General features: G+C 45.5%; 1 protein-coding gene across 1 annotated transcript in view; it reads left to right on the forward strand.

Moving 5' to 3' along the window:
• MEX3A (mex-3 RNA binding family member A) overlaps positions 1-3843 on the forward strand; it is a gene marked incomplete at both ends in the record, with an annotated part of 41164 nt that extends 37321 nt beyond the window's left edge. Inside the window, one exon of the mRNA XM_082242720.1 lies at positions 2768-3843. Coding sequence (XP_082098846.1) covers positions 2768-3843 — 1076 coding nt within the window. The remainder of the gene's footprint in view (positions 1-2767) is intronic.
• Between the last annotated feature and the right edge of the window lie 9744 nt (positions 3844-13587).

Genomic DNA, 13587 nt, shown 5'->3' on the forward strand with positions numbered 1-13587 from the left:
GCGTCCCGAGAGCTGCCCCCCCCACCCACCCCGAAGCCCCGCGCGTCCCGAGAGCTGCCCCCCCACCCCGAAGCCCCGCGCGTCCCGAGAGCTGCCCCCCCCACCCCGAAGCCCCGCGCGTCCCGAGAGCTGCCCCCACCCCGAAGCCCCGCGCGTCCCGAGAGCTGCCCCCACCCCGAAGCCCCGCGCGTCCCGAGAGCTGCCCCCACCCCGAAGCCCCGCGCGTCCCGAGAGCTGCCCCCACCCCGAAGCCCCGCGCGTCCCGAGAGCTGCCTCCCCCCCACCCCGAAGCCCCGCGCGTCCCGAGAGCTGCCTCCCCCCCACCCCGAAGCCCCGCGCGTCCCGAGAGCTGCCTCCCCCCCACCCCGAAGCCCCGCGCGTCCCGAGAGCTGCCTCCCCCCCACCCCGAAGCCCCGCGCGTCCCGAGAGCTGCCTCCCCCCCACCCCGAAGCCCCGCGCGTCCCGAGAGCTGCCTCCCCCCCCACCCCGAAGACCCGCGCGTCCCGAGAGCTGCCCCCCCCCCCACCCCGAAGCCCCGCGCGTCCCGAGAGCTGCCCCCCCCCCCCACCCCGAAGCCCCGCGCGTCCCGAGAGCTGCCCCCCCCCCCCCACCCCGAAGCCCCGCGCGTCCCGAGAGCTGCCCCCCCCCCCCCCCACCCCGAAGCCCCGCGCGTCCCGAGAGCTGCCCCCCCCACCCCGAAGCCCCGCGCGTCCCGAGAGCTGCCCCCCCCCCCCCGAAGCCCAGCGCGTCCCGAGAGGCGCCACCCCCAAAGCCCAGCGCGTCCCGATAGCTGCCGCCCTCCCGCCGAAGCCCCGCGCGTCCCGAGAGATGTGCAGCCCCCCCCCCCCCCAAAGCCCCGCGCGTCCCGAGAGATGTGCCCCCCCCCCCTCAATGAAGCCCCACGTGTCCCTAGACCTGCTCCTGATGAAGCCCCACATGTCCCCAGACCCACGTCCGCTCCTGATGAAGCCCCACGTGTCCCCAGAGCCGTCTCTGGTCTGAATTACCCCATCAAATCTGGCTTCCTTTAACCCCTTTCTGGCTTATTCCAGTCTCATCCCATCAATTTGCCCCTAGTTTTATATAATTTTATCTATTATTCTGTTTTTCCTCTGATCCCACACTTTACGTCTTCATATTATGTGTGCTTTCTAATATGATTTTTCCTTTTGTGTTTTATCTCATCTCAAGAGATGGAATATTACCTGCATGCTTTCTTCAGGGATTTTTTTTTTCATCAGGCTTTCTTTGTTTGCAGCATTACATTTTGTAATCCTGTATTTGTAGAAGCCGGGGGATGGGGAGGGGAGGTCTCAGTGCTCTATGCTAATCAGACGGTGATGCACGTGCTGGTGAAGAACTTGTTGACAGAAGGAGAGCGTTGGCTTTATGGGTGTGTCGGTGCTCCTTTTTTTATCCAATCACTGAGCTGCTGACAGGAGGAGAGTATTGTCTTCATATGTGTTCCGCTGCCCCTTTTTTTATCCAATCACTGAGCTGTTGACAGAGAGTGTTTCATTAATGTGCCGCTGCTCCACTTTTTATCCAATCACTGGAGCTGTAGCCCCACGTATCCCGAGAGCCGTGTCCCCTCTGATGAAGCCCCACGTGCCCCCCCTGATGAAGCCCCACGTGCCCCCCCTGATGAAGCCCCACGTGTCCCTCCTGATGAAGCTGGGGACACGTGGGGCTTCATCAGGACATTACATTTTGTAATCCTGTATTTTTAGCACCCTAGTGGTTTAAAACTGAAGCCGGGGGATGGAGAGGGGAGGGGAGGTCTCAGTGCTCTATGCTAATCAGACGGTGATGCATGTGCTGGTGACGATTTTGTTGATAGGAGAGTGTTGGCTTCATAAGTGTTCCGCTGCTCCTCTTTTATCCAATCACTAAGCTGCTGACAGAAGGAGAGTGTTTGTTCCATTAATTTGCCGCTGCTTCTCTTTTATCCAATCGCTGAGCTGTATTGCTTAACAGCAGTAGAGGGCATTTGTGTAACCAGCCTGGCTTAAAAGTAGAATTCCAGGCAAAGGCTGCGTTCACACCGAGGTGTTGAGGATCGTGGGCGGAATTGCCACGTTCCGGAACTTATTTTGGGCGGCAGGCGTCCCGTGATTCTGCTTGCGCCAATTTGCCGCTATTTGTCGGCCAGTAATCGCAATGGAATGCCATTGAAAGTAAAGGGATCGCAAGCGCGTCCCGCATTTTGTTGCAATTTGGAAATCAAGGAAATTTCTGCACGAGACCCGGAACGCCCCTAGGTGTGAACGGAGCCTTGACCTAATTCATCTTAAAATTGTTCCCTCCCCCCCACTCCAAACACCTCTGCTGACTAACATGTAAGAAAGATGTATGTGCTTATTTTCCGGATGCTCCGGTCACGTGAACTGACTCTCCCATGTCAGCTAGCGGCAGCTGCAGGGGAGAGGAGGGAGCAGCAAGAACGGGATAGGCCATGGTTGCCTATAGGTGATGTCACCGCACCCGTTGCGGCGGCTGGAGGGGAAAAAGCGCTCAACCAATGGCTAGGAATGCCTGGGAGCGGTGACATCGCCTATAGGCAACGATGGCTTGGTTTACCTTCGCCATTTTATTCCCAGGGGACTGTGCCGCCATTTTTCTTTGATAGACAATTACTCTCTACCCAGTTTCCACATTGTTGTCCTATATGTTGGTGCTGATTGTTATATTTTTGTAGCTTTATGGTTTGTGATTCTTATCTAATTTTTATTTTTTTTGTCTTTTTTTTTTTTTTTCTAATATCCAGGCTGCAAAATCAAAGCGTTGAGGGCCAAAACCAATACATACATCAAGACGCCCGTCCGGGGAGAAGAGCCAGTGTTCATGGTGACCGGACGGCGAGAGGACGTTGCCATGGCAAGACGCGAGATCATTTCGGCGGCAGAACATTTCTCCATGATCAGAGCTTCCCGTAACAAAGCCGGCACTGCCTTCGGCAGCGCCCCGACCCTACCCGGTCAAGTGACCATCCGGGTGCGAGTCCCTTACAGAGTGGTGGGTTTGGTAGTCGGACCCAAGGGTGCTACCATCAAACGGATCCAGCAGCAGACCAACACCTACATCATCACGCCCAGCCGCGACAGAGACCCCGTCTTTGAGATCACGGGGGCCCCGGGAAACGTGGAACGCGCTCGGGAGGAGATAGAGACGCACATCGCGGTACGCACCGGAAAAATCCTCGAGTACAACAACGAGAATGACTTTCTCTCCAGCAGCCCGGACTCCGGCATGGAAAACCGATACCCGGAAAGCTGGAGGGTCCACGGCACGGCGGCCGGGTGCAAGCCTCTGTCGACTTTCCGGCAGAACAGCCTCGGCTGCATCGGCGACTGCCCGGCGGAACCTGTTTACGAGACGCCAAGGCTCAACGATCAAAACGAATTCAACTACGGATACCTGTTCCCCAACTACAAGCAAGAGGTGTATTACGGCGTGGCCGAGACCGGAGGTCCTATGTGGGGCGGTCAGGAGAACAACAGCTCCACGCCAAGTATTTTCACCAAGCAACAGCGTTCCGGGAGTAGCGGTACAATCCAGACCAACTCTACGCAGCGGTCTCCGGAATCCGGCCTTACTAGCTTGCCAAGGAGGAGCCAAGGGGAAGCTCTTCAAGGCTTTACCAAGATCAACGCCACCCGGACCTCTGTTTCAGGAAGCCGGGAGTGCATGGTCTGCTTCGAAAGCGAGGTCACAGCTGCACTTGTTCCCTGTGGACACAACCTCTTCTGCATGGAATGCGCCGTCCGTATCTGCGAGCGTAACGAACCCGAATGCCCCGTTTGCCATGCATCTGCCACTCAGGCTATCAGAATATTTTCTTAAGAGACGCAGGGAATGGGACTGTGGGGTGGGGTGGGGCGGGGGGGAAAGGGTGCAGGACTTTGTGGTGCATAGAGGTCAACAACCGATATTTAAACTTCATCGAAAATTCTTACCGCCAATTAACTTATCAGGAACCTTTTCGATGAGAACGTGGACAAAATGTTTACTGGTTAATGAAGGGGGTCACCCTTCCCAAAAAAATCACAGCTGGTTTTTCTGGGGATTTCACGCCCAAAAAAATCTCTCAATACCAGATGTACTTTTTTTTTTTTTTTTTTTTTTTATATAATTTTTTTTTTTTTTTTATTATTTTTTTTTTTTTCTTGACAGGAGAACATTGGATAAAAGCAGGTTTTCCACCAGATGACACATTGTAGTTGTGGATAAAAAAAAAAAAAAAAAAGTGTTGAGCGGATAATAAGAACAGAGGAACAAAACATTTTTTTGATGCAGTCCAAACCTTGAACGTCCCTCGTATTCTGTTGCTGTTATAGTGGATGACAGATGGGAGGCGCTGTTCTTGCGAAGAAAGGAACAACATTTACCTGATTTCTACAACATTGGGAGTTACGTCAGTTACCTGATTTCTACAACATTGGGAGTTACATCAGTTCAGCCGTCGCGGATTGTTTTTTTTTTTATTTTTTTCTCCCCGCGTGTGCTGTTCTTGTTCTCCTTTTCGGAAATTAAAAGAAAAAAAAAAGCGGGCAGCTTTAGCAGAAGGGCTAAATCGAGGATTATTGGACGAAGCGTTTATGGGCACTCAGGGGTACTTCTAGCCAGGTCGAAAAAATTTTGTAGGCATTTGCAGGCCCCTCCTCCCTGCGCCCAGCGATGCCTTTTTTTTTCTCTCTTTCTGCCTGACTACAGGAATCTGTTTTATCATTTTTTTTTTTTTACTAGCAAAAAAAAAAAAAAATTACAAAAAAAAAAAACTGTACGTATCAAACTCTGGGAACCTGCAACATTGAGGACACAACACTTACCTCACGCTCAACAAAAATGCAGCTTAATCTACCGTTTTTTGTAATTTTAACTGTCATTTGCTGATTTATTTATTTTTTATTTTTTTTTTATTTTATTTTTTTTATTTTTTATTTTTTTTTTTTCAGATGGAAAAAAAAAATATTCTGCCGGGATTCAATTTTTAAGCACCACAAAAATATTACAACGAAAAAAAAAACACACAGCTATCAGGACTTATGCATGGAGGTCTTGCTTTTTTTTATGTAGGGAAATGAAACAAAAAGACATGGGGGGGAAAAAAAAAATTACTGATTTTTTTTTTTTTTTTTTTTTTTTTTTTTTTTTTACTGTGCACTGAATTCGAGGCACCACGATTTGCGGTCCTCTTTATCTCAGACAACTGCCGCTGTACCTGCCAGGTGTCTATGGCCATTTAGACGAGCAAAAAGCAGTCGTTTTTTTTTTTTTTTTAAGCAGGAGAGCACTGAGGTGATGGAACGGAGGAACACTTCCAATTGTGTCCACAGGACTTTTTTTTTTTTTTTTTTTCCTCCTGAATGCAAAGATTTAAAAAAAAAATATAACAAAGTTATTTTCTTCCTTGTAACTGGACAAGACAGAACATTTTCAATGATAATGCAGATACGTTGGACCAAAGTTTCACGTGCTGGAAGGAAAAAAAAAAATTGTTTTTTTGATTGTGCCATGTGTAAAACTCCAGCCTTTGACGTCTTAGGGTCTCCTACTGCTCTTCGGATCAAATTTAACGGGACGACAGTCAAACCAGAGGGGCTTGCGATACAAAAGACTGCGCCCTGTCATATATTGCTCATCTCATCTGATATATACATATATTTTATTATTTTTTTAATTTTTTTTAAATTTTTTTTCATCCCTTCCCAGTTAGATTAGGGTTGGAGTAATCCAAAAATTGGTGCTTCCTGGATGATGCCATCCCAGTTATTTTATTTTATTTTTTTGCATTGGGACTAGAACAACACTAGATCATGACAGTTGCAAAACTTTTTTTCCACTTGTGTTCTGTGAACTCTAAAATACCATATATATTTTTTTTTTTTTTTTTTTTGGGGTATCTGAAGATTCCAAAAATTTGTCCTTGTGCCATCATCCGGTGGTGGTGTGTTCCATTTTTTCAACTCTTCCCTGGCGAAGGAGGGGCTGTTCTTTTTATTACACATAGCCCTCCTTTTTCCATACCGCACCTGTGAAAAAAAAAAAAAAAACTTCCCATTACTTTGCATCTGATGCATCCGAATGTGGGGGCAAGGGATGTGAAGCTTCCCTAATCCCCCCCCCCCTTTTTTTCCCCAAGAAAAAAAAAAAAATACCAATATTCTTCTTTAACGTGGATTTTTATGGGAAACAAAGTTCACCCAAATATTTCAAAAAAAAGTATACTTTCGACATTTTTTATATATATAATTTTTTTAATGTATGGTTTTAAATGTATGTAGCACTCTTTATAGCTTATTACGGATTAGCAGTATTTTTTTTTTTTTTTTTTTATTTAAATCAAATGTAGCAATTTTACTTTTTATTAAAAAAAAAAACAAAACAAAAGGGACCTAATGGAAAAAATTAATATTTCAGGTCAGTCTCGGTGGGAACTGCTCAGTCAGGTCTCGTAGGACAGGATAGGCTCGAGATGGGACTGTTTTTTTTTTTTTTTTTTTTTTTTTTTTTTTTTTTGACTGCATGAGTCTACATTGTCAAAGAGTTTGGTTGAATTATTTAATTCCGCTCTCAAAGCTTCTAAGGTCTTTTATTTAATAAAAAAAAAAAAAAGAGACAAAAAAAAATAAAAACCTTCAGTGGGAATGTATTTACTGCACTGAAGGATTTAACAGTTAACTACCAGTCTTACAAGTCTTTTGTAAAGCTTGCTTACTTGTACGTAACCAACTACACCTCCAAGGTTGGTCAACCTTTTTTTACGTTCTTGCATACTCCTTCCAATGGTTGATACATTTCATGAGGGAAAAAAAAGCACTTTTCATAAAATTTTGGTTCGTTGGAGAAGTTTGTGAGATAGTCCAGTGGTTTGCTGTATCTGGGCCCATTCTCTCTCCTAGGACTGTGGTGGTACAACCCCTTTGTGTCCCAGAATGGATAGTCTTATCGGACCTAAGGGAACTCGGTGTCCTTCAGACCTGAAACGTTGTCTTGACCATTCTCTGTACTTGCCCCAAGTTTTTCGGAGAAAAGGGATCCTGTCTTGAAGTAGGTTATGGAACCGGCTGTTTTTTAATGGGTCTCATGCCCAGCTCCAAGGCAGTTGAACCTAAAGTTTGAGTCCTTAACCCCGCAAATGGGGGGGGGAATTCTAAGTTGACCAATGGCTAGCCCACTCACTAGAACAATTTGCTTGGTGGCAGCCCATTTAGCGGTACTGTACAATTTTGGTAATGCATCTGGTTTGAGGTGACCTTTTTATTTCTTTATTGAGAAGTGGGTTTTGAGAAAGCCATTTAAGAGTTTTGGCACTAACCATGGCGTATCCCTTCCACGAAAAATAACCATTTTGAGTTGTGGTGAAGTTGCAGCTGATGGAGACCTTGTGCCAGCCTATTCATTTGGTAGAGGAAACCGGCTTAGATGGATCCTATCAACAAGCCTTGTGATCACCGTTCTAAAAGGGTTGCATTCTTGGTGATGCCACAGTCTCTAATGATTGGATAGGCTACTTCTTTGGTGATGTCACCACTTTCTAGTGAATGGATAGGCTGCTTTCTATGCGATGGCACCAGTCTCTAATGATTGGATATGGTGCATTCTCTGTGAGGTGCCTCTAATAGGTTACATTCTTGGTGATGTCACCAGTCTCTAATGATTGGATAGGCTACATCCTCCATCCACCACTCACTATTGAATGGATAGGCTGCATTCTCAGTGATGTCATCTCTTTCTAGTGAATGGATAGGCTGAGTTCTCAGAGATGTATCTGGTAAATGGATAGGCAACATCCTCGGTGAGGTCACTGGTCTCTAGTGAGTGGATAGGCTGCATTTTCAGTGATGCCTCCGGTCTCTAGTGAATGGATAGGCTGCGTTTTCAGTGACGTCTCTAGTAAATTGATAGGCAACATCTATGGTGAGGTCACCGATCTCTAGTGACTGGATAGCCAACATCCTCGGTGAGGTCACTGGTCTCTAGTGAGTGGATAGGCTGCGTTTTCAGTGACGTCTCTAGCGAATGGATAGGCAACATCCTCGGTGAGGTCACCGATCTCTAGTGACTGGATAGGCTGCATTTTCAGTGATGTCTCCGGTCTCTAGTAAATGGATAGGCAACATCCCCAGTGAGGTCACCGGTCCCTAGTTAATGGATAGGCTGAATTCTCAGTGATGCCTCTGGTCACTAGTAAATGGATAGGCGACATCCTTGGTGAGATCCCTGGTCTCTATAATGGATAGGCAACATCCTTGGTGAGGCCACCGGTCTCTAGTGAATGGATAGGCTGAATTCTCAGTGATGTCACTGGTCTCTAGTAAATGGATAGGCGACATCATGGGTGAGATCCCTGGTCTCCATAATGGATAGGCAACATCCGTGGTAAGATCTTCGGTCTCTCTAATGGATAGGCAACCTCCTTCGTGAGGTCACCGATCTCTAGTTAATGGATAGGCTGCATTCCCAGAAATGTCATTGTTCTTTATTGAATGGATAGACTACAGCCTCTCTGAAGTCATCCAACTTTAATGAATGGATAAGTTAGATCTTTGGTGATGTCACTGCTCCCTAGTGAATGGATAGGCTGCATTCTCATTGATTTCCCTGATCTTTAGTGAATGGATAACTGTATTTTGAGTGATATCACCAGTCTGAACAGCTAGGCTGCATTATGGGTGACGTCACTGCCCTCTAGTAAATGGTTCTAAGAAATATCTTTTTGGTTTCCAGTTGGATAGACTACCTGCTCAGTGATATCACCTGTATCCAGTGAATGGATAGGCTATGTTCTCAGTGATGTCACCAATCTCCATTGAGTTGATAGGTTGCATTCTCTGTGATGTCGTAAAGTGTCCATCGAAATTGATCGTCTGCTTTCCTAGTGATGTCCCCGTGGTCTAGTGAGGACCGGAGGCGCGTTTTCACTGCTTGCCTTGTTTAGTATTGAATGGATAGGCTGTGGTCTAAATGGTATCTCCAACCATTGGTGACCAGATGGGTTCAGTGCTGTAATTTGGTCACTAGTGAAAGGATAGGCTGCATCCACGTAGTTCAGTAAATGGAAGGATTGCATTTTATGTTGAATTTAATGTCCTCTAGTGACTGGCTATGCTTCATTCCTAATGATATTGCTTGTCTGGATAGGTTGCCTCCTCCGAGATGTCTTTTAGTGAATGGACAGGCCGTGAATAATTTTCGTTCAGAAAATGGCTTTCTCAACAACCCACGTAGTAGGCAATGGTTACCCATTATACCAACTGTGAACCAAATGAACGGGAATGGTGGGCAAGCTGACTTGAAATTTCAGAAGACACGTAGGGGTCCACCACTTGAACGCCAGTTGACACTCAAAGTGCCGTAACCTCGTTGCCTGGATCGACTTTCTCAGATTAACTTATTTTTTTTGGCGTACGGTGCTTCACGAGCGGAGGTTATGTAACCCGTATCAGTCAGCCCAAAGCTTTCTCCTTTTTTTTTTTCTAAAGTGCACTACGAACCTGACAATTAGGACCTGGTTGTTGTGGGTTACATCACTTTTTTGAACAACCACTTTCTGTAGCCTTGTGCCACTTGCGCTTTGTTGTGTCAAAACATTTCAGGATTGTCTTTCACGTGTGAATTTAGTTATGGGGGATTTTTTTGCCTTCTTTAAACATACGGCACTTCAGATTGACATGGCTGCCCCCCCAAAAAAGGGGTATCTGTACTGGCATTACATAAATAGAGATATATAAAGGATAGAAACTACCCTCCTGTGACCGATAGGATTGTGGATACTCATCGAGAGAATACTGTATAACAAGATGGGTCGTAACTTGGGAAACAAAGGTTTGGAGACAGAGCCCCAGGGTTTGTGGTGTCATCGGGAAGCCACCAAAAAAGTGGGGTAAGGTTTCCCTGTGAACCAATGTTTAGGGATGCACATTTGAGAAGATGGTTCATTGTGGGACCTCAGAGCTTCATAAGTCAAGAGATCCCAGGTGATGCTATTGTCTCCCAGTAACCCAACAAGGCTGGATCTTAGAGAATACTGTATAACAAGATGGGTCGTAGCTTGGGAAACAAAGGTTTGGAGACGGAGCCCCGGGGTTTGTGGTGTCATCGGGAAGCCACCAAAAAAAAAAGTGGGGTAAGGTTTCCCTGTGAACCAATGTTTAGGGATGCACATTTGAGAAGATGGTTCATTGTGGGACCTCAGAGCTTCATAAGTCAAGAGATCCCGGGTGATGCTATTGTCTCCCAGTAACCCAACAAGGCTGGATCTTAGATCTGGCCTTCAAAAGGTGTCTACTATTTTGATATGGGCACTAAAAAATGTAAAACATTGGAGTAGACTCATCTTTAGTCACACGGAGCTTACGGTGTAGGGTTATAAAAGGCTTTTTCTAGTCTTACCTAAAGGTATATTCCACTTACTGAATTAAGCTAACAAAAAAAAAAAATGGCTTCATGAAGAATGATGGTGACACCGCAGATGATTTGTGTGGACCAATCGGAGATGACTATTAATCATTTTGAGCGCTAGTTATCAAATCCTTCTAGAACCCAGGAGCCAGGAAACTTCTGTTCACAAAGGTACTGAAGACATAGCCACCATTTTAAATGTTTGAAGGCACTTTGGCTACCAATATCAGACCTTGTTTTTGGAATCCGTCCAGTCCTGGTGCCATACCCCTTGAACTTAATGGTTGGTTGTTGGGAGACATTTGTGTTATAGGAATCCCCTTCTAAAATATTGGAGGGGGGGTTAAACTAATGGAATTTAGGAAGGAGAGGGGAAGATAGCTCCCTAAACCCCAACCTAGAATGGAGAGTGGAAGATATCACTAGTGAACCCCCTTAACCTAAGATGGAGAGTGAAAGATATCACCAGTGAACCCCTTAACCTAGGATGGAGAGTGGAAGATATGACCAGTGAACCCCTTAACCTAGGATGGAGAGTGGAAGATATCACCAGTGAACCCCTTAACCTAGGATGGAGAGTGGAAATTATCACCAGTGAACCCCTAAACCTAGGATGGAGATGGGAATATCTCACCGTGAACTCCAAGCCTAGGGTTGATAAGGGAAGATCTCACCGTGAACCCCAAGCCTAGGGTGGATAGTTGAAGATCTCAGTGTGAACCCAAAGCCTAGGGGTGGATAGGGGAAGATTTCACTGTGAACCCCAAGCCTAAGGTGGAGAGGGGAAGAGATCACTGTGAACCCCAAGCCTAGGGGGGAGAGGGAAAGATCACTGTGAACCCCAAGCCTAGGGTGGAGAGGGGAAGATATCTCTGTGAACCCCAAGCCTAGGCTGGAGAGGGGAAGATATCCACGTGAACCCCAAGCCTAGGCTGGAGAGGGGAAGATATCCCCTTGAACCCCAAGCCTAGGCTAGAGAGGGGAAGATATCCCCGTGAACCCCAAGCCTAGGCTGGAGAGGGGAAGATATCCACGTGAACCCCAAGCCTTGGCTGGAGAGGGAAAGATATCCCCGTGAACCCCAAGCCTAGGCTGGAGAGGGGAAGATATCACCGTGAACCCCAAGCCTGGGGAGGGGAAGATATCATCGTGAACCCCAAGCCTAAGGTGGAGTGGGGAAGATATCACTGTGAATCCCAAGCCTAGGGGGGGCAGAAAAGAGATCACTGTGAACCCCAAGCCTAGGGTGGAGAGGGGAAGATCTCACCGTGAACCCCAAGCCTTGGCTGGAGAGGGGAAGATCTCACCGTGAACCCCAAGCTTAGGTTAGAGAGGGGAAGATATCCCCGTGAACCCCAAGCCTAGGCTGGAGAGGGGAAGATATCCCCGTGAACCCCAAGCCTAGGCTGGAGAGGGGAAGATATCACTGTGAACCCCAAGCCTAGGCTGGGGAGGGGAAGATATCACTGTGAACCCCAAGCCTAGGGTGGAGAAGGGAAGATATCCCTGTGAACTCAAAGCCTAGGCTGGAGAGGGGAAGATATCCCTGTGAACCCCAAGCCTGGCGAGGGGAAGATATCATCGTGAATTCCAAGCCTAGGGTGGAGAGGGGAAGATATCGCCATAAACCCCAAGCCTAGGGTGGAGAGGGCAAGATATCACCGTGAATTCAAGCCTAGGCTGAAGAGGGGAAGATATCCCGTGAACCCCAAGCCTAGGGTTGAGAGGGGAAGTTATCTCAAGCCCAAACCTCTGTTGCTGTTCCAAGATCTAGGGGCTTCTGAGAGAGTAGGTGGTCAGTAGGCTCTTGAGGGGAGGTCTGCTCTGGATCATTGGGCAGACCTAAGCTTTACCTGTTCATGAATACCGTGTATTCTTCCTTTTTTTACTTTTTTTTTTTTTTTTGTTTTAGAGGGAAATAGGGTCCATTTCTGAGACACGCCTCATGTGTGGTCCACCATTGAAGAACATCTCATCTTTGCTTTCCGATCCAAGTTTTAGCCATCTCCATATAAGAATGTAATACCTTTGCTGGACTTAACAGTTATAGACACTTAAAAAAAGAGAGAGATATAGAACAATATACTTAATAAGGCAAAAACTATACTGTGATATGGTCATCAAAAAAAAATTATATAGATAAATGTTTTATTCTACACACAGACCAAATTTTGTTTATATTTAAGGAAGCAGTATAAAGATAGTTTTAATTTGCCCCGAGATGTTAAAAAGCTATTAAAGGGAAAAAAAAGAATTTTTTTTTTTTATTTGGAGGAGAGTTTTTTTTATTTAAGAGTCTATTTCTGACCCATCAGGAGGCCGTGACTGTTAATAGGTCTGTAACTATTTCATTTGTAATCAAAAAGGAAAATTAAAAAAAAAAAAAATTAAAAAGTAGAGGCAAAAAAAATAAATGACACTGCTTAAAAAAAAAAAAAATTAGAATCATTTCTTTATAATTTAATAATCTATTTTAATAAATGCATTTATTACGTGTAAAGGTAAGCAGGACACATGCTCTGAAGAAAAAAAAAAATACTTTTTATTGGGTAATTTATTAAAAATAAAGGATTTTATTTTATGATAAAGTAATCCTTAAGCTTTCGAAAAAACATAGATATGTAGACAGAAAAGAAAAAAAGACTGAAACTTTTTGTAGCCAGATTTTAAATTTTAAGTATTTCTTTTTTTAAAAAAAAATAAAATAAAGTTAAATGTTTTTTTTTTTTTTTTGTTGTTTTTTTTTTTTTTTTTTTCGTGTGCCGAACATTTTTGCTGTTGATGGAGATTTAGCTATAAATGCCTTGTCTAGTGAGTATTCACATCATTGTGTTTTAGAGTATTGAACATTAATGCCTTTTTATGCCTAAAAATTAAAAAAAAAAAAAAAAAAGCTTCCCACAATGGTTTTTGGGTTCCTTTTTTTTTTTTTTCCGTAAAAGGAATTCACCGATCGCTGCAAATGAGTGGGTCCCTAGTCCTTCCAACCATTAGCGGAGTTAGTTCGACCCACCAGCGTCATAAATAAAAAAATAAACAAAGGGGCTTTATTACACCTCGTGCTGTTTTAGTGATGTAAATGCAATATTTTGTAGCTGGGGATTTTAGAAAGCTTTTCAAGTGTCTTAGGTAGCTCATTGTACGCTTTAATTTTTGGGTAGTCCAGCAAAAAAATTTTGTTGC

This window comes from Pelophylax lessonae (genome assembly GCF_965119305.1).
Source record: "Pelophylax lessonae genome assembly, chromosome: 13".
NCBI classification, from domain to species: Eukaryota; Metazoa; Chordata; class Amphibia; order Anura; family Ranidae; genus Pelophylax; species Pelophylax lessonae.